The sequence below is a fragment of the Anabas testudineus genome, chromosome 23, assembly GCF_900324465.2.
Source record: "Anabas testudineus chromosome 23, fAnaTes1.2, whole genome shotgun sequence".
Lineage (NCBI taxonomy): Eukaryota > Metazoa > Chordata > Actinopteri > Anabantiformes > Anabantidae > Anabas > Anabas testudineus.
In genome coordinates, this window is record NC_046631.1 from 2638558 (window position 1) to 2664023 (window position 25466).

Genomic DNA, 25466 nt, shown 5'->3' on the forward strand with positions numbered 1-25466 from the left:
TATGGGTCAAGCTACAAAAATGCTGCTGAAAAATCCTAAATTTCCCACCATACAGAGAGAATGATTCTTGAGAGGATCCTTTTTTTCTTCAGATAGAAAAACATGGGAGAATAGAGGGGGTATGATATGCAACAAAGGTCTGCAGTCAGACTCAAATCGGGGCAGCTGCTGTTACCTGGCAAGCCCTGTACCCATCGAGATACCAGGGTGCTCTGCAAGACTTTTTATTAGCCCTCCCTTTCTTGCTAAATGCCTGCTTCTCTCAAATTCCACAAATTCCAGTTTTGCCGTTCAGGCTTTCTGTTTCTGTTTGTGTACTCTATATGCCACAGAAGGCGTCACACAACTGTTTTCCCAAGCTCAGTGCTCAGGCCTGCTAAATGAATATTTATATTTTATAATATTGGCATTTCAGGTAATTTGTTATATCCATGACAGTGTTTTGCTGAGTAGACTTGCCCCTCTGGTTTGCTGTTTTGTGGTTCTTTGTGCAGAATTTCTTTCTACTGATATCTCAGTAAAATAGTTCAAGAGCAGCCCTGTACCATGTTACATTATGCATCAACAAACTTTCAGTTGTGCCTGGCAGCACAACTGCTTTCACAGCAGAGCAACATTTAATTTAAAGTGAAGTTACAGCCTAGTGTTATGGCTCACTGGCAGCAGCCTCCTATATGTTATAACAGTGCTCACAGTCCTGCAGTAAGTGTAAAGTCTAGCCACCTCACTCCAGGACCCACATACAAACACATCCCGTCACCTCAGACTGGCAGTTGGTCCAAACACTGACACGTGGGGGGGGCATAGATCTGACTTCTCAGAGCCTTTTATAGCTGTGTGCCCACGCGCCAGTGCCCACCCACTGACGATGTGTGTCAGAGCAGTGAGCATCACCCACCATGGCCTGTCAGGCTCAGAGAGCAAGATTAACTCCCCTGACCAGACTGTTTGGGGCTTGGCAGCGTGTGGCAGTCTGCCTGGGCACAGAGCAGGGAGTAGCAGACCTTAATTGGTCAATGTGCATGTGGTGGTGAGGAGTGGGTAGCGAGGAGTGAGGGGGTTGTACTGGCTGGCTGTTGGCCTCTCTCAGCCCCCTGTTTGGTTTTCATCAGAACAATTTGAGGAAGAGAAATTGGTTTCATTCTAGAGGCTCTCAGCACTTATCCACATGTTCAGCTCTTTAATAAAGTCTGAATGCAGCCAGAGAGGCCAAAGCCTCATCTCCACTAGTGAACTACAGCTGGTTAAAGTGATTTGCTTGGGAGATCCACTATGTACTGTATGTGGCCCTCTAAGGCCTATTGTATAGTCAAGACAAAGTGTAAAACAGATTAAGATTACTTTATGAGGAAGAAATCAGTTTAAGGGTGTTTCTGTTAGTTCTCACCCATCCATAATATACAGTTAGTTGGATATTCAGAAAAGCTCTGGAAACTGTTAGATATGGCAGTGATCCACCAATAACCACCATCACCTCTGGCACTTGCTGAGGTCTGTGTCTGCTCAAAAGAAAGAAGTTGAATAAACGGCTGACTAAAAGAGGCCCAAGACCCAGAGCTGTTGAGTCAACGTAACTTACAGTAACCCCCTGTGGGTGAATCACAGTTACCATTTCTGCTGTGTGATACTGTAGGATGAGTGTTTATCAAAGTGTCTGTGTGTTTATTTATGTATTGATGACTGTGAACTAACTGTTTTCATTTAGTTGAATTAATTCATTCTTGCCAATCACAACCTGAAATTGGACGTGAGTCAGGCTACTGACTCCTAAACTCCTCCTAGCGTAATCAGGGTCTAAACTCTGTCAGAGACAAACCAACAGATCGCACATGGCGATTTCTGTTTCGACTGTTTGTCTGAAGGCAAGAAGCCAATAAAGGCAAGTAAGAAGGAATTAGATGTTTTTGGCAGCACTGCAACTCACTCTTTTCCTCCTCAGTTTGATTTACTTCCACTGCTACAAGGCAAAAATAAAGTCTGAGTTACTCTAGGGTATGATTTCAAAGTCAATTTAGGCCTTTAATCACATTGTGCTACCAACAACTGTGGTGCAAATGACTTTTACATGTAACTAGCTGCCGGATCTGTGTAAAGGAGAAGTATTGATAGTGTTTCTTGCCAAAGGTTATCCACGGCAGAGTTTGAGACCTGAGTGTTGGGACATTATAGCAGCTGTTAAGCTGCAGTTTTATTACTTTAATTAAATGACTTCTCTTAGAGCCGATGTACTGTACCATTACATAAATTTGGCAGGGCTTTAGGATAAATTCAAAATGCAGGTGAGACTTCACAGCCATGCTTGTCAAATAAAAAATGAATGTACTAAATGCAGCTTCCAGTCAAATCCTCACCTCTCACTGCAACCTGTTGTGTCTCCAATATTCAAACTAAAGTAAACAACAGTGAATTTAGAATGCTGTGTTAGTTAGAATCTTTTGCTCCAACAGTGGCAAGAAAAAGTATGTCAACCCTTTGAACATTGGATTTTTTTTTTTGCCAATGTCCCTTTAGGGGTTCTGTAGATCTTTATCTATGTCCTTTAGCATCACCCAACTTCTACAGAGTTTCAGCTGACGTACAGATATTCTCACATTATGCTGAAGAATGTTTTCATACACTTGGGAATTCATCTTCCCCCCAACCACTGCAAGCTGGCCAGACCCTAATGCAGCAAAGCAGACCCAAATACTCAGGGTTGTTTCTTTACTTCATTAATGAGTGTTTGTTGTGCTCTTGGGGTTATTTCGACTGGCCGCCCACTTCTTGGTAGAAGAGGCACAGTCCCAAAGTGTCTTCATTTGTAGATTGTTTGCCTAACTGTAGACTGAGTTTCTAAAGTTTTTGACATCACTTTGTAACCAGCTTTATGCTGTACTTACAGATAAAGAGGGAGCTAGGGCTTAGGTTAGCACTGTTTGCGGATGACTATCTTCTTTGTTTATCTTATGTTTAACTAATTTTCTGTTCGCATCATATCAAGTTGATCACTTACTCTATCTGGATATTCCTCACACACACACACAGTAATGTATGCAGGCTCCTCTTTGACTGCTACTTATGCATATCCACACAAATGCTCAGACAAACAGCCTATTCCTTTTGCTGTTTCTTGTTCTTTCTCTCAGTTATTTGTTCTCTGAAGAGTATGTGTCTCTCTCTGTCAAACACACTTTACACTGCATTTCCTCCAAGGCTTTAGTAGCATCTCACTGATTGATGGAGACAGAAGGGGAAGGGAGATAAGCAGCAAAGAGAAACAGCAGAAAGTAGAGACTTTCCTTGTTAATGCAGGGATCGTTGGCATTAGCAATAATTTCACTTAACCCTTTAATATAATCAACTCTAACTATACAGACATCCTCTACATAATGTAACTTTGTGGATCCATGGAAGGAAATAATGTACATTACAATATTTGAGTGATCTGTGATAGTTTGTCTGCTTCTGTGAGTTGTCTCGGCTGTTCTTTTGTTTCCTGTTGCTCTCCACAAATGTTGATGTTGCTCCAGCTTCACTTTGGAAGCCACAGGTGGCTAACCATGAGCCACACATCCAAAACATGCCCATAGCAAACAGCTATAAACCCTAAAATGTCCTAATACCTTAAGTGAATTTATTTTAAATTTATAGTGTACACAGTAAGCTTTTAAGCACAAAATTCAAATGAAACCCATTGTGTACATGTCCAGTGAGGAATGATTGTACAGCAGTCATGAAGCACAGGCCCCAACCAGCCAACAGAAGGTACAACACTTTTGTGTCTCACTGCTAACAGTGTCTTGTCACGCACGCACAGTCATATAGATACACTTCCCGCTTTTTCAGAAAGCCCCTGAGTTGTTGCTCCATGGGTCAGAGTGCACCAATTACACGTCTGTCCTCGCTCTCCTCTCCCACTCCCCATCACATCATAAATCAAAACAGAGCAGACGCCTGCCAGCTGCTTTTTCTTGGACGCTTATGTAATGACTGTACATAGTTTAGAAGACAGAGAACATGTAAAGTACAGTGCCGTGGGCTGCGTTTAAAGGCATCTTTAACAGGGTAGTGTCATTGCATTGCATACACATGCACATTAAACATACAGTAATGAGATGTTGAGAATGCATGCTGGGTCATTCAGCAGGTTGGTTTCCACAATTCTACATGTACTTGTGAGAGCCCGTCACATCACATCTGGGTCTACTGACAGCGTGCAGGCTTCCAGGGGTACTTTTAACTTTTTTATTTCTTTAATCAGACGGCGTCCTCAGACAGTGTAAAACGGGCCGTTACATGAGCCTCAACGCTAATGAGGTTGAGTCAGAGCAACCGCGGGCCAGCCACAGATGACACCAATATGTGTTTATCAGATGAACAAACAACAAGCTTTCCCTATCTAATGCTGAGGAGATGGAGGTTAAAAGCTATGTGTGCCTTGGCACGCGGTTGAAAGTAATGAGGCTTAAAGTAGTTGCTCAGGGGATATAGAATCCTTCTCTGTTGTTTGGCAAGAGCTTATAAGATTCAAATAGGCTGTCTTTGTTGATATTATAAAGGTGTTGACAGTAGTGATAATATATTAGTGGGAGTCTGCTGTGAGCATAGAATCAAAGTGCTCCTGAAGCGCATACATTTCATTTGATCTACTAAGAGAAGTTAACAGTAATGTGTAAAATAATGTGAAGTTTGGATGACTGATTGCTGTTTTTTATGTACTGACTCTACAATTTGCACACAGGTTTTTATTGTTAGGCTACAGCTTACTGCTGTAGTACCTTTATTAGTGTTTCCCTCATGGGGTATAGACAAGTGGTGAGAGGACCTCCTGCGTGTGATCTGGAGTTTCCTCTGGTCTGCCTACAGAGCAGATGATGGCCATTACCCAGGACATACTGGCTCTAGAGTTTGTCTTTATCTTGTCTCCTAGCTGATATCCAGGTAAACTTCAGGGGTTTGTTTTCCAATATATCCGTAGAATAAATAGCTCCGTGCTGTTTTCGAGAGCTAGTAGGCTGGAAGAGTGGAAGCTGAAGCGGTTTCCCACAGGAGGAGTACTCGTTTTCTGTTATAGATGTGAGGATTTTCTATTGGGAAGCTCTGACATTTAGATAGAGCTGGTTAATATTATTGTATATGAACAACACTTTCCCAGTTGACACTGCAATCAAGCCACATTTGCCAAAGCATTTCCCTGCAGACATTAAAAGGAAAATAATTATAAAGATAGATTTCTTTAATTACTATGGACAACTTTGCCAAAAACATGCAAATATTCACAAGAAAGGGAGTTTTACTGTGATCAGAACCTGGAGAATCAAGAGGCAGGCAGCCTAGCCAGTAACAGAAGTGTTTTCATCCTGGTTTGATTCACATTAGTCAGTACAGACATATTTGTGGCCTAGTGATCGAGAATGCACAGATTTATCTTTTTCCATGTCAATGTTATAACCCCCAGTATACAATTTAAATTATGGGTTATTGTCAGTCATGCAGTTATCTTGCTTGCAATAATGCTCAAAGAGGGGCCTCAGCATTCTTACTCGAAGTGAAAATGATTTCTAACAAAACAACAAAATCATACTCTCTCTTTGGTTGTTGATGTTGGGATCACTGCCTGTAGCCACATTAGCCAAAATCTTCCTCCTGCAATTTCACTTAATGTGTTGATTGTTGTGCTTTGTCTGACATGAAATAAATCAAATTCACTAACAATAGCAATGACTGATGCAGCATTGTTGTATGAGTTTGGTGTTGTATTTGACCTGGGATGCCACATAGGAAAACGGGGGTGTTGCTATATTGTCTCTGTGGGCTTTTAGTTATTTGACTCAATTAGTATAGTAGGTATTGGCATCCATCGTCTTGTATTTTAGTCTTATCTTTATGTTGTGTAAGTCATAATTTCTCTTGATTCAGGATACTGCTGCTGCTTTTATAACAGGACTGGATGGTATGACGGCTGTTGCATATTAAGAAAAAACATCAATTAACTGTTTAGTGTTGTAAAAGTTGTGTAGCACCCTCCATTTGCCACTTTAATACTTTATCAGCTCCAGCTGTGAAATCCCAGATTCACAGAGGATACAAGGCTTTCACAAGAAAGGAAACATCGAGATGCAGGGTGCATGCGGGGAAAACCGTAGCGAATCACAAAGGAAAGGAATGTGATGGTCGTAAATGGGATTGATTAACAGCAAGTCAGCCGCAAGGAACGAAAGTCATTGGCCTTTGCAATTTGTCAAGTGTAAAAGTGCAGTGTTTTTAACCAAGGGGAGGTGAAGAAAGTGTCGACAGTGGAGCAACACTATGGTTTTTGTGATGGAAGGGTAGCTGGGTGTATTTGACCGGACAAAGAGCAGTTCTCATAATGTGTAATTGCTGAATTTAAGGGATACTGTGCTTCTTAAAATGTCACCCAATAACCCTTTCTGTATGGTAGATATATACTCTATAATAGAAACCTGTCAACAGAGAGCAGTCGACTGCAGCTGTATAGAGTGCTTTCACTATGTAGGAGAAGCTACATTAAAGTGATGCATTGTTGTTGCTTCCTCCTCCCTCATTCCCCTTCTGTAGTATCATTCTATCCTTTTGTCACAGTACAGGAATGACGTTTTTGTTTGGTTTTCACTCCTACAGCAAAATGGGATGGAAATCGAGCCTAGTGTCGAACGTTCTCATAAATCTGGACCCTAGAAGTGGTGTTTCAGTCGACTTGTTACATGAGATGGGGACTTTGATACCATTGCTTAGGAAGGAAGATGGAGCAAAAGAGGAGGAAACTTTTCAAGTGATAGGACAGAAGGAGTTAGGACGCTAAGATGTGAATGCAGGAGGAAGTGTTAAAGTTATGAGTGGATAAACACATGTATAAGCAAATGTTGGAGTAGGTAACATTAAAATGAGTGAAGAAAGGTCAAGACTTTCACTTTCACAAAGTGTTAAGTTAAAACCACGGTGGGCCTCCAGCAGAGGGAGGGCTGGAGGAACAGGAGTAGCCAGAATTGTCCTGACCGGAGTGCTGGGGAAATCCTGGAGCCAAAGTGGATCTAAATACCTCCTTTGATTCATTGTAGTAGAGCTGTTAACCCACCACATGGTTTTTCCAATAGCATGACTCAGACAGGAATTCAGGAAGCTTTCATTACTTTTAATTAATCAAACTTGCACTTAATGTGTTGTTTATAAGTAGAATTGTGGCACAAAGCATATTTGAGATTCCTTCGTCCCTCAAACATGCCCACTCCCAAAACCTCACAGTCCTTACAGATGAGCACACACACAAAAGACATCTTGAAAGTGTATTTTTTACTACTTCTCCAATATTTAGTCAGTTTCATTCATCTGTAACTGTAGTCAAGACTTTCTTTCCAGGTTTTACATGCAGATTGTGTGTGATTATATACTATTTTAGTTCAAATTCAGTGATGTCACAAAGGGAATAAAGTCCAACAATATAATGTTAACACTTTCACCATTTACATTACATGGCTTTTGATCATTTTTCTTTTTAAAGTTTGAAAACTGTTCAAGCAGCAAGATAATGCTGCTGCCCATATTAATATTATATTTAAATGGTTTATGTATATGTTTATAGAGAAAGCGATAAAAATACAAGCAGAAATCAGCAGAAATCTGCTCCAAAACTTCATTATGTTTTTAAGTGAGGCTCACTCTTCTATCAACCTTCAATCACAGAACATTACGGAATTGTGCTTGATCGACACGTTTTGCTAGAGCTGGCATAAGACAGTGAATATGTGTTACAGAATGCAGTATGCACTATAAGATGAGGGGTTTAGATTTCCCAGGATGTACTTAAGTGATTTTGCTTGAATGCACATTTTCTGTGTGGGTGGTTGACCAAGGAGAAGCTCAGGGTTGACTGAGGAGCAGGAATCTATCTGAGAATCGTGAAGCAAAGAGACAGCGAGATGATGAAAGTGAAAGTATGTTTATGTTCTCCCAGGTTCTGCTTGATGTATGTTAATGCTTGTGTTCACTGAGCCGAGGAACATGCCTCCATATACTCGGGCAGCTCTTTGTTGTGTATGTGCTACTACGAGTGTGTTTGCATGTGTTTGTTTTATTTTCCATGTTGTCTGACGTGCGGTTAACTGATAGCATTCACAGTGATGGCAGGGCCAGGTGCATGACTATCTATCCAGCCTCTGTGGGGTGGCAGGGTGGGGTGGGGGGGGTTAGACTGTGTGTAACAGTGTGTGCATGCCGCGAGGGTGGAAGGTGTTTGACCCCTCTCATCTCTAGCACTCTGGCGTGTTTGTTTTCACAGCCACAGCACAACCTCAGTCTTGACGTCATGTGACCCTGGGTGGTAGTTTTCATACGAACCACATGCACACAACCAGAGCAGGTTAGCAACCATCCACCCACTGCCTGGAACAGATAATAAACATGCTATTATTGATTCCATAAGCCTGCAACATCATTGTTATTTTTACACACTGAAACTGTGTTAGACTTGTTTTGGTTTCCAGCAGCAAAACACTGACCTGAACTGAGGAGTTCATACTGAAGAGATACATACATTTACCTGCTAATAGTAAATGGAGGCAGACGGTCACAGCACACATATGCTGTTATTTTGAAAGACTGAGTTTACCTTGCTGAAAACAGGGCTTTGCAAGATAACATGATGCCGCTTACAGCTGAAGCTTGTGGTGTGTGTGGAGATGGTTAGTACGGTCAACCTCCCAGCTTTTAACCTTACCTCCTTGACCGCTACCTCCGCCTGCCTGCCTCCCTTCATCTGGAATGAGCTCCCTCTCCACCACATATTTAGTGGTAGTTTTGCTGGAAACTAAGAACAGAGAAGCTTTGCTGAGCAGCCTACACAGGAATAGTCACCAAAGCTTAAATTTAGATGCGGTCAAGTATTTTTCAGGTCTGTGTCGAAATGAGACAGAGGCATTTTAACAACAGGTTATTGTAAAAATGTCTTGGTAATTTATCTTTCAAGCCAAAAAGACGGCAAAAATCCTCACAACGTGAAACAAATGTTTGAGCGCATTAAAACCTATTCATCATACAATAATGAGAATTAAACAAGCTATCAGTTTGTTTTGGGATTAACTGTGTTCCAACAAATATGTTGCAGGAACATAGTGGATATTATTATATGTGCTTGATATGTTTGTTCGTAGCAGTGAACTTGACATTTGTATAGGCACAAGCAGTATTGTGTGTTCTGGTCCTAATTACTATATGATTTGCTGTTTGCCATGGTCTGTTGCTTTGGTTGTTCCAGCTGAGTACCTAATTGTGGAAAGACTCAACCGAGGTGGTCTTTACTGATTGCTTTGCAGTCTGGCTGCCATATATTTGAAATATTACTCAAAGGTGATAACAGACATTGAGCAATTCAGCATACAGTATGAACATTTAATCTCTTTTTGTCAACATCTTCCTTCGATTGATATCCATCCCATTCTTCACCTCACCCTGTTCCCCACAGTTCAACCATGACACAGTTGGCCGTCACACTATTTTTAGAGAAGTGGTCGGCCCTGGTAGCCAAACATAAGGGTGCTGACCTGCCCAACTCGGTTTCTGCGGGTGGAAATGAACCTGAGATCTCCCTTTCTGATGTTGACTTTGGAACATTTCACTGTTTTTATAACCAGGAACTTTCAGCACTGTATTACAGCGACAGCCTTCTTACCTGCAAGACGCTCTCATTCCTACAAAGCAATTATTTTGCAGCGTAAGATGATGATCTCCAGAAAGCAATGAGAGGCAGGGGGAAGCGAAAGGTTCTCTGAGGTTTTAGTGAGAGACAGGTTTCCCGACATTTGCAGGCCGTCCTGGGAAGTTGGATGCCTGCCAACTGCGCTCCAATTCGTGCGACTCGGCAGGCAATAGCAGCCGGTGTCCGGGTTGGACTCACGCCATTCATTCACGTGGTATCCTGTTGTTTTAGGCTTGTCATGATAGCCCCTGGTGCATGATTGAAAACGTGTTGGAGTAGCTGGTGCTATTCTGGGCAGGGGGAAGCAGCGTCCCTATTAAGGCAATTGACTGTCAAAGGTACTTAGGCAGCATGAAAGTGAGTAGAAGAGGAAGCAGCAGTGTGTAAAATAATCAAGTCATACTTAACTGATTAAGCAATCTTCAGCCTGACATTTGACCTTCTTCTTGTACAGGTCAGAGTTCAGACTCAGCTATCTATGTAGAGACACAGAAACTCTACAGTATGTTTGTAGTGAAGCATGTTGATATTTTAGGTGCTGGTTTGGCCCCGTGCTTCCTCTGCTCTTTTTATTGGAGGACAGTGTGTTAAAAAGTTCCGGTTTGCCATGACACTACAATGTGCCGCTCTGACTCCAGCACATCTCCTCGTCTCTCTAAACAAAGCCAGATGGAGCCTTTCCATATAAAACTTTCACTCCCTTTTATGTCTCTCACAGAGTGGTTAGTCCTGGAAAAAGAAATCTACATGTCATATTGTGTCCAGTTAATGCAGTCCAAACACAGTATGGCTCATCTGCAACTCACCAACCAACAAAACGTTTGATAGAATAAATTTCCTTCCCAATGGTGCATTATAATCTTTATATCATACCTTTGCATCTGTCCTGCTGTCAGTTCTTTTTGTGATGCTACACCTAAATACAAATACAAAACTGCACCCAGTAAATACACTGTGACACGTAACTCTTTCTGAAATCAGATGGTTAAGTCAAAACCCTTTACACACTTTTACCGACCATCACTATGACACAGGCACTGGGGTCTAGGAAACAGCCACTGTGTTACGTGTTATGAAGAAAGTCATTTAATTTGTATAATTACCCTCCAAAGCGAACACCAGGAACTCCGCCCATCCAATAAATAGCCAAAGTACTGCTTGTACTGAATTCCCTTAAGGTGGCAGTACTGGCCAAGTAAAGTAACGAATACAGACAGGCATTAGCCAAATTGGCGTAGCAAGGTTTGAAGTTTGCAACCATGACTTAGTTAATAAGACATTCGACGAATACCAAGGTTGTTGCTGGTCACTTCGACATCACCACCAACACAAAACCTGTGATTGACTTATTCATGATATGGAATTTAATGCGCTGTCAATAAAAAGTTAGTTGCAAAAGCTGGTTCTTCACTTGATATTGATAATCAGACAGAAAATATTGGGATAGAAATGTGGGTAAGTTGAAAGATCACATGAATTAGTAAGTTCCATTATGTCAAATTATGTTGTAGCAAGGCTGAAGTGTATAGGAAAAATGTTATTTCAAATGTCAGTGTACAGTATGAGCATGGATTTGACTAAAGATTTCCGGGATTGATTTGTGTTTGGATGTCTGGCACCTGCTGAAGTGGTAGTGATTCATAAAATATTCAACAAATAGTTAGAAAGGATAAGTTAATATACTTGCACGTGTGTGTGTGTGTGTGTGTGTGTGTGTGTGTGTGTGTGTGTGTGTGTGTGTGTGTGTGTGTGTGTGTGTGTGTGTGTGTGTGTGTGTGTCATTGCTCTCATATAGGAAAAGTAAAAAAACAGGGGAAAGAGTTAGTAGACTCCAGTCTAAGGCCAAGCACCAACACCACAACCGCCAGTTTAGCAGTAGAAACCAGATGAGCAATAAGAACACTGATTAAAAGTTTTTTTGTGTGTTTACCAGTTTTCTTACAAAGAACAGCTGTTCACACTGGAATTCTTATTTCTTATTCTTGCCTCTTTTCTCAGATTTGATTATTATGTATAACTCTTAAGGCTTTTTCCTTCCTCACATTTTTACGATTCCGGGAGGGGCAGCTCCAGATGTAGACAGAGAGAACGTGTCTATTTCCAGTGTTCAGTGTTAGCGTGAGGAGAAAAAGAGAGGGACAGAGCAAAAGAGAGCTGTTTTGACAGTTGTGTAGGGGAGCGCACACAGTCCAGACACGGGCACGCACACACTCACACACATGCTTAGCCAGGTCTCTGTAATCACGCTTTTGCCGAGTGGTGGTTATACCTTCCAGAGGAGTTCACGCCCCCTTGAACTGTTTTGGCTGACTTTGTGGTACTCTTCAGACGGTGAGAAAGAGAACGGGAGAGAGAGAGAGAGAGTGAGAGGGAAGGGGAGGGAGCAGCGCTGCTTGTGGGAGGAGAAGGAGGAGGGAGTGAAAGGGAGGAAGAAGAAGACTTCTCAGTTTCTGTGAGTTCTGCTTGCTGTAGGCTACAGAATGAGCGCAGTTGCGTTCCTCTCTGTCTGAGAGGCAACTGCTGTTTTTTTTTCTTTTCTTTTTCTTTTTTTTTAGTTTTTCCGTCCATTTAACTGCCAGACATCAGTAGGAATCACTGCAGATTTGTTTCCATTTCCTCACAGTACTTTTTAGACCTCTCTCCCACTTCTGTGTTATTGTTTTTGTCCCTGAGAGGTACCATGCCGGTGGTTGGCGTAGCCTCCAAGCTTAGGCAACCTTCCACGGTGGCCGCCAAGCCGGTGCACACTGCTCTCCCTATCCCCAGCGCGGTCAGAGCTGCTACCTCGCAGGGCTACATGGCCCGGCAGCAGGAGCTGAGGGCAACTCAGGGCTCACCGGGGCTCTCCTGCCAGCTGTCATTAAAGTCTGAGTACCAGCAGGAGAGGTCACCTGAAGCGAAGTCCAGAGCTGAGACGGAGGAGAGCAAGATCTGCAAGGTTAGTAGAGATGGTTTGTGCAGGCAGCACAGTTACTGTTCCTGGCATGGTTTGAGCAGGTGTCTGACCAGCTCATGAGTCATACCTGCTATTCGTACTGGGTGATATTGCTGATTTGTAGTCATCAACTAAGAGTGGGAATTAGATGAGTAATGTGTCACTGGCAGTGTATTACCTCATCCTGCTGCACACTCAGTCTTTACATTATTTACTAACCAGTGTGTATGTGTGTGGACAGGAAGGTTCAGGGGTTTAGCTGTGTATGTGTAAGTGTTTAGTCAAGACTATTAAGATCCCTGCCTGTGAAGTGAACCATGTCAGCTCTTCTATGAGGAGAAAACTAATATAGAGGTAATGGGTGCTACCTGAGAAGTCCAAGAGATTAGAGCAGCATGGTCTGCTTACTTTTTCCTCATTTCTGTCTCCCCATGCAGGCCAGTATTTCAGATAGATTACCACTGCTGTCCCCTCACCCCCAAAGCATATTCTCCATACCCCCAGCACCGTCAGAATGTTGCAGATGGTTTAATGTACGCACAGAGATCATTGTTAAGTGCTTCACCATTCTAAACTTGGGCTGTGCCAAGTTCTTTCCCTTTTGCAGAAATACTTGGCTTAGTTTCTCAGGCTGCAAAGAGAAGGCGGGGTAGATCCATCCCAAGTAGGAAGGAGTTTTCAAAACTCCCCGCCAATTAGTTTGAGCAGCGCCTCAGCCAGTCCCACATCCAGAGCACAAACTGAAACTTTCCTGTTTTGCCGGTTGACCTCCCCTTTATCCTTCCCTTTCCCACCCACTGCTGCCTCTTTCTACCGTTATAAGACTTCCCAGAAGAGACCAGAAAAAGACTCCCTCACCCGGATTCTTATTTTTTTCTGGCTCTCAGACTTCTGATACTGAACAAAGCTGCTGATTTTCCTCGTGACCTAGAGGAAACGTGAGCAGGAAACATCAAAGCGCAGGTCAGCGCTCTCCAGCCTCTAAATCCTCCCAGTTTGTCCGTTGCTGAGTCGCCTGCAGGGTGACTGTAAGGGGGGCAGGCAGTGTGTTTCATCATTAACCTGCTTCTGAACTGGTAACATCAGCTTGACTTTCAGCTTGTTAACCCCACTAGCTCAAAATCTTCGGTTTGGTCAATTAAAAATGGCTGTTAGAGGGTGTGAAGATGAAGCTAAAGGCAGCCTTCATTTCCCATTATATCCATGCTAGGCTTAACCTTCTCAAGTTGTATGTTTGACTTCTTTTTTATTTATTTCTTCATCAATGCGTTGTCTTCAAGCTGCTCTGTAACACACATGCTGGAGGTGCATTGTGAGTCTGGTGGTTCATATTTGAGTCTTGCTCTGTATTTCCTACAGATAGAGCATCAGCTTCTAAAATCACTGCACCAATGTGTACTAATATGTCCCTGGGAAGCTCATAGACAAAGAGAAATGTCTTGCACGTCCCGGCCTGTTGGTGAGGGTGAGGAATGGGTGGTATGGAGGGGGTAATTAGTCTGTCTAATTGTGTTGTGTAGTTCCTTAAGAGCTTTACTTCCAGGGGTAAAAGGGAGAGAAGGTGGAGTAAACACTGTCATTACTCCCTCACATTAACCAACAGTCCTTGTTTTGTTTGGACTCCTATTATCAACTAGGATCATGCATAGGACTTGAGTTGTGTGTGTTTATGTGTGCATGACTGTGCAGAGCATAACTGCACGGTTGTTTGTTCACATGCAAGCCCCCGTATATATACAATAGTGCCAGCAAGTGTTGGCTTGCTTGACCGAGGTTAAATACATCCTGACATGGGTGATGTTTGCCAAAGTTCGAATCTTTTTGTTTTTTAGGTTCTTACTTGTCAGTTGTGGAAAATGACACCTGTCATATAAATAAATAGATTAATTATAAGCACTGTGACTGTCATGCAGATCAACATGCAGCGAACAGTGAAATGAGCCTGATCACCTTAGCAATTGCAAGAATCAGCATTGTTCCTGCAGAACGATCGTGACACAAGTGCAAGAAAATAAATAAGGGATAAGCACTAAGATGAGAGGAAGAAGGGATTTGTTTGTTTTTTTTTGTTTTTTTTTTTTATGTTATGTTTTCAGAAAACAGCAGGCCTGATGTTGTTTTGAGCAAAGCCGGCAAAGAAGTTCAAGTGAATCTTACAACAAGCTCCACTGAAACAAATCCGATCTACAGCTCAGCCTGAAGTGCAAGTCCTTCTGCTGTGCTTGGACTGAGAGGCTTCACATTTAACAGATGAAGCTCTGGTGGAAGGAGTGTCACTTATTACTGAATGAATGCTGCAGTCAGGCTCCATCTGCAAAAGGGAGTGCGCAGAGCTGAGGCAGGGTGCTATTGGGATGTCTAATAGTGGGCAAAGGGTGCAATTAAGCTGCCTAGGAAAGGTTAATTTTGGACACCAGTTACAGTTAGTTGTTCCTAATCTCTATGTATTGTGTGATAGATAATCCCTGCGGATCTGCTGCACAATAGACTACACCTAGTTTTATAGGAGTGTCCTCAAGTTGCATCTGGATTTGTGTTTGTGCAGAGTTACAGTACACTCATGTTAAAGAGAGCAAATACACAGATACATGTAATAAAAGAAGCTACAGAGCTCTATGAACCAAAAGGACAGCATGAGGTTTGATTGTATTTACTGAGTTCTGCCTGATGCTCGTGTTGCACAGCTCTCACCGGTGGCTGCTTACTCCTTGAAATATTATCTTTGGTGGTGTTGTGCAACACCTGCGCCCTTCAGAGGCCCCCCGTCTTAACTTAGCTATGATTCTGCGCTGTCAGGCACACTCGTTTGCCCTCCATGATAGAGAGGAGAATAAGGCGAGACACTCGTTCTTCCTGTTGTACTCCCTGCTGACAGTTCCCATCAGTCACTGCCTCTGGCTCTGCACGATGATGAGCTGGAATGAAGAGCTTATCTGAGTCGACTGGGCTTTAATAAAGTGTCAGCGCCACCACCACTGATAGGGAATTATCTTGTGCATCAAGAGTTTTGGCGACCATCCAAATGACACAGCCTAGAGATTTATTTAGTGGGTAATTTGAGAGCTCTTTATAAAGTGGAACTTTAAATTGCACCATACTTTTTATTTAATCTACAGCATAGCTGAACAAATGATGTTGATTGGATTCATCACTATTCAGTCTTGAAGAACTGCACAGGTGCTTATGGGATTTATCTGAAGTTATATCTATTCACTCCCTGATTTTCCCAGCAAGTGCTGTCTTCTTCTTTCCTCTAATTTGAGTGAAATTAATTTAATAGCCTGCTTTACATGGTTCATATTCAAGATCCTGACAGTCATGGTCATGACTCTGAGTATATGTCCAGTTTCTGAGTGGAGCGCACCATTATAGTTTCTCTCAGGTCAGATTCCAAACACCACATAGTTTAGCAGTTAGACTCGCACAATAGTCCAACTTGTTATTGTGCACTTAGTTTTATTCCAAGTAAATTGTTTGGGAAACTCAAGTTGTGCCTTCCTTTTACAAGTCTCATAACTTTTCTTTCAAACACAGAGGGTTGTATAAAAAGTATAATAGCTATTCAACTGTACTGCCTTTTACAGTTAAGTGCTATGAGTAATTGGTTGCAGAATAAATGCAACAAATATTTATAAAACCAAAAGCACCTATTGTAAACGGATTGTAAAGTTATCTTTGTCTGTTGCCAGTCTACCCTGAAATGCCCTCTCTTTGTTGAGAGAACAGTCTTTCACTCTGAGGTGAATATGTCTTTGTCTCAGTGTACACACCAGTCGTGGGTATTGCAAGCTGCTATTTTCTGCTTCTCTGTGATGTCAGTGAAATGTTATCCTGGAATGTTGTTCCTCGTGAATAAATACAAATGTTTGCCGGAAGTGCGAACGAGTGCCAGGCACACTCACCCACTTTAAAGAACAAAAAAACATCCTGTTGATTTTCTCTCTTTCTGTGGTGGCTACATGTGGTGTGGACACTGAGGGCCGAGGTGAATTAGGATCTGTTCTTTTTTTGTTGTTGTTTTTTCTTGTTTGGTGCAGCTTCTGTTCTAGTCTGATAATGCTGTAGACAACAATATTGGGTGGTTTCAAACTAAGAAAGTTAGATGGGGTGCCTCAAGGAATAACTTCGGGGTCCTGTCACTTTGAGTGAGTGAGTAGAATGTAAGCAAGTCTGTGCCTTCCTCCTTTTCTTTTCTCTGGGTGGGCTTGATGTTGCCATTGTTTGTCTTCTCCTGTGTCTCTATTTATTAGCTCTATTAGAGTAAACTTTGAATCTTTTATGACTTAGTATATTGAGCAATGTAAATAAGGAATATGAATAGGCAAAAAATGCCTCTTAGTTCTTAAGTAATTGATCACAATTTTAGAATTCAACTGCTGAGCATTGGCTTATTTAAACCTATATAAAACTTAAGCAGTAATGCGTTCATGATGATCCAGCGTCTGAATGTGTCTTACTTGTGTGGGTGGTCTGACTTGCCATGCATTAGAGTCCATATCTGGAAGTTGTCGTAATGAAGTAGGTGTGAAAGTTGATGAGCAGGAGGAACAGCTCTGCTGTATTTGCACTTCTTCCACAAGATCAGTGTAAAATGACCTAAAAGGTGGTATGACAACTGCATTGATTCAAAGAGCATACATCTCTGTTACTGGAGTTTTTAATTATAATCTCAATCTGAGTACTGCTGCTTTGCAGTAGTTCATCGCTGCAAGTAGTAGTATTGCAGCTGAAGGTCAACAAGGCTGTGGTCTGTTCAGCCAATCAGACATAATGTGTTAACAGAGTCCACCCCTGTTTGCTTTGCCTGAGCTAAGCTGGAAACATGGCAGTGATTTCTGGTCTAACACATGATTTTGAACCATAGGATTATCAAATTATACCACCAAAAGTTTAGGAAACTGATTAGGTTAACATATGCTGCAGCTGAATAACTACCACTAATACGATTCACATCTTGGCATCAGTCTGTCCATTTCAGCATCACTGCTGAAATTTCTTACTGACCCCAGGGTCAAAAGTGGGAAAATATCTGAGACAGTATTATGCTTTCCAGTTCTCTTTCGCCCTCCTGCTCCCTGTGCCTTTTGTCTAACACACAGTATTTCATTGCCTTTCGTGCCGCGGGGAGTCTGCTGTCGGCTGTGGTGTTTAAATGTTGGAGTGAGAACACACAGAGCGGCTGGTGTTTACAGTATAGTCACACTGGTTAAAAATACCCTCCCCTGGAAGTACAGTCACAGTGTTCACTCAAAAACACCATGGAAAATAGAACTCTGTACTAAACAACTACATGCACATGAGTATACCAGTGAAACATTTTAAGTAGAAATCCATAAAGAAGATTCTGCTATGGCTGATGATTCATTCTTGTTTAACAGAACTATTGAATTAGCAAATACTGGTACTTTTTAATGGGAATTTCCTTTGTATAAACAAATGGCTCACCCAATTTGACATTACATTTGAAGTGACTATTAAGATATAGGGCAGGAACTATAATTCAACAAAAAAAAAATTAAGTGAACACAGCCTCCTGCTACCCTGTTATTATCTCATCATATTCAGAGCTTTCTCTCAGATGTTTTAACTGATGTTTTGTGTGCATCGTGGCACTGATTAGACGGAGGAAGTGTAAGCACGTGTATGTGCATGAAAGAAAGTCACCCTGCTGTCATGCAGAGGCTGGCAGGGCACAAGCATATGCGCACATACACACTCTCGCTCCAGGCCTTCTGCTAGTTCAAAGGTTGGCTTGCCAAATTATCCAAGGGAGGGGTGGTTCACTTGTTTGTTGTTTATTGCCATAAAAGATGGAAACATTTTATTTATTCTTACAGTTCTTACAGGCCTAGCATCAGTGTATGTCTTTAACACAATATAGATTAAAATAATAAGCGTATCTCGTATGTTTGCAGTTTTTTTATGGATTAAAGGGAATGACAATACTTGACAATACTGTTTCAATCAGTCTGATGTGAGAAACACCACCCACATGATGCTCATAGCCGTAGGTTACTATAAGGTCAGTAGAGAGAGATATACACACCTACACAAACACACACCAGTGTACCAGTAGTAGATCATCTCTACCTCCACCTCAGATTTTTCCTATTTGCCTCTCTTCAGCTGTCTGTCAGCAGTCTCTCTGTCTGCTGTTTTTATAGTACCCTCTTCTCTCTTTCCCTTATTCTCCCCCAGTATCTCCCTTTTTTACGTCTTTGCAGCACTTTCTTATTCTACTCCATCTCCTGTCACTGTCTTTCTGCTCTTTCCCATTCCCAGCATTCCTTTCCTGAGTCCTGGCCTCGTTTTTCTGTCTCTCCTCTCCTCTTATTCCACTCCCTTCAACTCACTTACTGGTATTTTCCTTTGACCTTTAGCCCCATTCGCTTTGTCATATTCTTTTTTTTCCATTCTTTTTCAACATCATACTGCACCTCTTTACCCCTCTCTCTTCCTTTCTCTCTGTCTTTTTCCCTGTGATATCTATAATGAGAAAAGCAGCAGGAGAGAGTTAACACACACCTGGCCCAGTTCTGTCTCTCCAGCTGTCACAGATAACCTTTCCTCTGATGAACGAATAGGTCACTTCCTCTTCTCTTCTCTTCTCTTCTCTTCTCTTCTCTTCTCTTCTCTTCTCTTCTCTTCTCTTCTCTTCTCTTCTCTTCTCTTCTCTTCTCTTCTCTTCTCTTTGTTTACCTTTACAATAAGACTACTTTTTATCTTTAGCACCGCAGCATGTTTAACCACGACACAGGCAGCTTCAAGGAAAGCCACAATAACTGGCATCCAAGGTCTCTGACCAAGCATGGACATGGACCAAGTATGGCAGATATGTTAACACATCTCATAACACGTGTTAACAAGGACCATCATTCTGTGTGCTGTTTTTAGACATGCAGATAGAATGATTGCTGATGTCATGAGTCAGGCGAGCGCCCTCTGTGGTATCGACTCATAGCCACAGCAGTGGTAGATCACTAACTATTAACAGGTTGGGTTTTCACAGAATTTCCAAGGTACCTGGGAAGATGGGCATTGGTAAGTATACAGTTATTTAAAGTCATGTAACACACTCTACTAAAGGGCTCTAAGTTTTTGTCAGAGGAGTTGATAATATACACATTTTACAGCCAAATCAACAATTTGAACTGTCCTAAAAAAGAAATAAACCACTGGTGTGCTGAGCAGCATACATACAATCGATTGTATGTATGATTGTGGAAGTCATCATAACTACTGTAGTTGCGTAATTTAATGTTGTCTGTAAAGTAGAAATCTGTATTTTTCCAAGTTGAAAACTACAATGTCTTCAACAAGCAAACATAGAACATAATTTATTGGGATGGCGTGAGTTTATATCTGTTCAAATGATCGTAAGTTTGGAGTCAAAGCCACATGTGGAAATCACCATTTCAGAAGCAAATTGGTGAGAGGAACACTCCTCTCCCAGCGCGTTGGAACATTTGAGCAAACTTACACCCCTCAGTGAAAACAACTGTGGTTGTTGTTGGTAGTTCCCAGGTGTGAATGTTTGTAGCAGTATGAAAGTGAAACAGTGCTGCTGAAAAACACAAAATCAATCATTCATCCCTGGGTTATATTTAAGGGCTTACTATGGGATGTTTTTGATAAATAAATAGAAAACACAAACCAACCCTCAGACGCAGATGGTGAGATGAAAGGCCCGTTCTGGTGGGATACTGGGTGGCGGTTTGTTGCCATCCCCTCCCTTGGCACAAGCTTTTACAGGGAGCTTAACTGAGCGAGCATTTTTTTTTTTTTTTGTGTGTGTGGTTAACCCTCACATTTAGACTCATCATTACCCACGACCAGCATTTTTTAACTTTTTTTAAATTGAGACTCGTCATTTGTTCTTACTTCTTTGCATTTTGTACATGCATAGCTTACTGTATGTAAGGTTCAATAAAATGCCCAATGGAAATCATTACAGGTTCTCATGTTTGCTGTGAACAGCACTGGCTTGTTATAGACTTTTGTGGAATATTTTATTCAAGTCATCTAGAATCACTGCTGCATGTATGTCGTTGGTGGCACCAGTAGGATCAAACCCCTGACCCTTGCTTACAACTGTGCCAGATTCACAGTTGCAATAAGATCATGCAGGTTGAGGCAGATTCAGTGAACATAACATAGTCATGAGGTCATAAGCTAACTCAGTGGTGCGTGACCCCTCCAGCCTTTGGCCTGCCTGTAGTGCATTGTGGTAGCATTTGATGTGTCCGTGGCCTTTTGGTAACAGTAAATGGAGTGTGAAACTGCATGTTGCAAAGCTGCAACTGGAGCCTTGTGGGTGCATGTCTGTCTCTGTGTCTATAAAAGAGGAAATGTACTGAGGTCTTTCATAGTAATATAAATTGTAAAGCACTTTCAGTAGTGAGAGGTTCGGTGGATGTTGATGCTATATTGAAGAGACTCTGACCCAAATGTATGATTGTGCATCTCACTTAATGGCAATTTACTGTATGTTGGCTTATGTATAGACCTGCTGCAACCTGGGAAAGAAACAGGCGGGCAACAATATATTTGAGTAATGATTTATCCGTACATATTTGCATCTATATAATAATATTAGGTGACTTTATGTGAGATCTTGGCTCCATGTTTTGAAAAGCCAGGTCTTAATGATCTACCGCAGTGGTCTAGTATACCAGTATGTCATTGTCAGGGCTTCTCCGTTGCCCTTCTGCTGTCCTCATATTGCTCTTCTAATGCAGGTGGGCTCCTTTTTCACCAAAGTGCAAAGCACCTCTCCATTAAAAAAATGATTTCCGGCTCAACATCACATCCTTATTGCCTCTGCAGTTGCACTGTATCAAGTTTGCCCATAAAGTGTGTTAACCCTGCCATTAATGAGTGTTTAACATGAACTACTGGCCCTTGACAGCATCTCTAGAGATTGAGAGCTGAAGTCTAATTACACCCTCCCCTTTCTCTTTTTCCTCTCTCCTCCTCCTCCTTCCATTGGCCAACAAAGCTCTGCTGTTTGGGCCAGAGTTCGTTTTCTCACAGGATAAGTCTCCTGACACACATTGGAGTTTCGTTTTATTTACTGGCTGCTGTTGTTACTCCCACGTGAAAGCTCACACTCACATTTAACAACCTTGGGTTTTTTTGTTGATGCATCCTTTGAGGCTTTTTTTTTAAGCTCTGTTCATTTCCTCTTTCAACACAGTGGCCTTGATTGTTGTCACTTAAACAAGCAGAGGGTTTGTTGAATTGCACCAAATCTTATGTCCAATTGAACCCTGATAGTCTGTGATTATTATCCCCCTTCCACATAGATAACATTTTCTTTATTCGTGTTAATGAATAGGATTCACATTTAACAGTCATTTGCATGAACTTCTTAATGATGTAAAAGGCATTTTCATGCAGTAAATGCAAGGTGAGGTGAATTGCATATGAGGAGAGTCTCTGTCAACATTGGAAGATTGTTGTCTCACTCATGGCTCACAGGTTGATCGTACAGGTCATAAATTAGCCCCTAAGAGAGATGTGTGGTGGTTCAGACAGTTTGGGCAAAGGAGAAAACATTTTTTCTTATAATCCCATAATGATGAGGAAAGTCTGTTGGCCATCTTTGACCGAAGAGACTCATTACTAGACTAATAAGAGGACAAGAGGTTCCTTGTAGCAGCTAGCACAGGTCATGTGATTACAGGCCACATGCCAGCAGAAGGAAGGCTGTACATCTTGGTCCCAATATCTTACAGTATATTCACTTTCTGGGTACTGCCTAGTGGAATTGAATTTGCGATACTGCAGTTCATGGTTGCTACATTAAAGATTAGTAATCCTCTAACTCACTGAAGAATAAACAACATGAATTATTTCATTGTTGTTCAAAGAAATGCTTATTTAAGGGGAGAGCACAGGAAAGAACAACCAAAGAAAGAGACAGAAAACACTGCAGTATGTAAGTGCAAATAGCATGAGTCGAGAGGATATGATTCAGAAACTGATGCACGGTACTTCACAAAAAGATGAGTTACCTACTCAAGTATGTGACTCTGCTGTCCTTGCTGGCGAGGGAATGTTATTCTACCCCCGAGGAGCCAGGAAGTCCAAAGGTTGAAATCGTTTGGGCAGAGGAACAACCTCTCAGAGTGGTGCAGCAGCTGATAGCTGCAGTACTGATTCTTGATTTATAACTTATTCACAGAAGATGGTAGGAGTTAACTTCTTACTGGATTGGACACAGATGCAGGCACCTCATTTAGGTTTACAATGTTAATCGCTCTCTGCTTCTGGCTCTGTCTTCTTGGCCTTGTGGAAGGCAGCTGAAGGTAAGGTGAGCACAGGGGTTTAGGATACGAAGGGAAGGAAATCAGGAGGGTGGGAAAGAAAAGTGTGAGCCTGAAGGGAGTGGAGAAATGCTAGTAGTTTTATCAGGGACACTGTCTTGTGCAATGATTTAAGAAACTCAATATTACTCTCTAGGTTGCAGTTGGAGTCGAGCCATTTCAACTAGGTTGCGAAAGGAGGTGAGAGTAGAAGAAGAGGAGGAAGTGGATTGAGTGTGGAGGACTAAAACCATATGCCAGGCTGAACTTATATGATTGAAAGGTTGGTGTATTGTGGGCCAGGTGCTTCATGCCATCAGATACCCAAGAAAGATACACTTTGGGCCAATAATAAATCTAATGTAATGAAGGCTTGATCACCCATTCTCTACCAATCAATTTGTCCATTCATCTTTCCATGCAGAGTTGATTGTGTAGACATTTCTGGTTGAATGTATATAGGTTTATGGGAGTAGAGAGACTAGCAAACATCGTCCCTTTTTCCCTTGCTGTCGTCAGATTGGCGCTGGCTGATATTAATTTCCGGGAGCTTGACAGGGGCCATTAGTCTTGGGGAGGAGGCTTGAGTTACAGCGTTTAGGGGGTAAGGATCCTCTGGCACAGGCAGCAGTACATACAGTATGTGTTATACAAAAGCTCAAACCACAGTGAGGAGGAGAGTCAGAGAGGGAGAAGCTGTTCGACAGACAATATTAGGAGTCTGGTAAATATGAAACGTGTTTCTCAGCCAGTCCACCTTGCCTATTTGAATATTTAGTATTATATTTACCCTATCTTTAAGACTTTAAGAGATGTTTAGTGACTTTAAACGGGAATATATGTCATTGCATTTAGACATAGCTGATGCTCACAGCAGCGGGCGCCATCAGTCTCATGCATTTTGGATAAAACACACATTGTGAATATTTAAGAGAGTCTCATACAAGGAAAAACTTAGTTATGTACTAGCAGACAAGGCAGACTTAATCCAAACAAACTGATGCTGGTACTGGTTCTGCGTGCTGGCTCCCTCCTCGTGATCACTATGCTGCTCTCCAGATGTGTTGCATGAGTGGGAGGAGGAAGGGCTAGTCTCCAGGGGACCTTCTGGTTGTCTGCTGATCAGTCTCCTACACACAACACCTCAGTGTGTCAGGAGACTTATCCTGTGAGAGAAGAAAGTCTGAGGGAGATTGGAGGTTTGGGTTGAAAGGTGCTGTCCTCTCCCACATCCAGCAAACCTCCACTTGTTGACTGATATCTGGATCAGTCCTGCAGTGGTTAAACTCCTGCCCATCTGTCGTTTCCCCTTTCCATTTCAGGGTGCACATTGCATGAATACACAAATATAGTGGGCGTTCAGAAGGATGGACTGGTTCAGGGCATAATTTAACAGGATGTCTGTTGCTCTGACCTGACCCAAACTGTTGTTGTTGCTAAGACAGACTGGCAAAGCTATGGTGCATGATGGTAAATCTACATCTAATTTTTTCCCTTCCCATTTAGAGTGATCTAGTGGTGTCCTATTATGACACTTTCTGTTAAGTGACTTCTCAAAGGTACTGGACCCTCAACACGTTGTTAATTGCTTAAGCGTATAGATGAAGAGAAAAGGATGGCAATGTAATATTATACCAGATTCAATTCTATTCCACAGTGGAATTATTTTGAAATTTCTCAGTGTAGATCTCTTTCCAAACCAAGATTGACTCCATGCGTGAGTAATGAAACTAAGCCAAAGTAAGTCTGTTTCTCCTGCTCTGCAGTTACTGTTTTTCTATTCTGCATCGATCTTGTAAACTTTAATTATCCTGTCTCATGTCGATTCACCACCAGTTACTAACTTTACATTTTAAATATCAGTTAGTAAAACAAACATACTACAGTTTAAATATTTACATTTGTTTTAAACAAGTAGGAACGTTAGTTTCTGCAGGTTGTCTGCCTTGTAACTGATCTGAAAAGATAAAGAAGCTGTAATTTGCAGCTTTTACTTTTTTTACATACTTTGTGTGTGAAAATTAAAAGAGTGTGTGTGTCTATGTGTGTGTCTTTACTGTATGCATTGGTGCGTGTGTCTGTAAGCCTTATTTTCTCAAGTCTCCACTCCAGAGTAGCACTTGGCACTTCAAGCCAGAGCTGTAACACTTTAATAGCAAGTTGTTTACTCTTTATACCAACCCACTTCACCCCCATTTTGGGAGGGTTCCCTCTGATTTTGGCATAGCAGCATGTAGACATCTTTACAGCTTAGTATGCTCAACACCATCTTGCTAACAGATTTTATGGCCCAGTGGTTCAAATGTGTGTATGTGCGTGCTTTTATAATAACTGCAGGTTATGCAATCAAACTTTGAGAAGACCAGATTAGCCCAAGGGTTGATCTTAATGTTTAGCATCTTTTCTAAACTCAACAGTTTGCTGACTGTGTATACACTGTATATGAATATATGCTTATGTTCCTCTGGTTACACATATTTTACAATGTTGTCTATGGGTGGTAGTTGCAGATGTTGCTGTCCTGTTGAGCTAT

At 41.8% G+C, this 25466-nt stretch overlaps 1 protein-coding gene across 6 annotated transcripts in view; it reads left to right on the forward strand.

The window, feature by feature from the left end:
• Nucleotides 1-25466, forward strand: part of nav3 (neuron navigator 3) — a 247766-nt gene that overhangs the window by 75232 nt on the left and 147068 nt on the right. For 5 of the 6 annotated variants that reach the window (XM_026363681.1, XM_026363682.1, XM_026363683.1 and 2 more), the window contains exon 1: nt 12154-12629. The exons of the other annotated variant lie outside the window; for it this stretch is intronic. In XM_026363681.1, the coding sequence (XP_026219466.1) occupies nt 12372-12629 (258 nt within the window). In that variant the 5' untranslated portion in view covers nt 12154-12371. Of the gene's footprint in view, nt 1-12153; nt 12630-25466 lie in introns of those variants that run through there. 6 annotated transcript variants of the gene reach the window in all.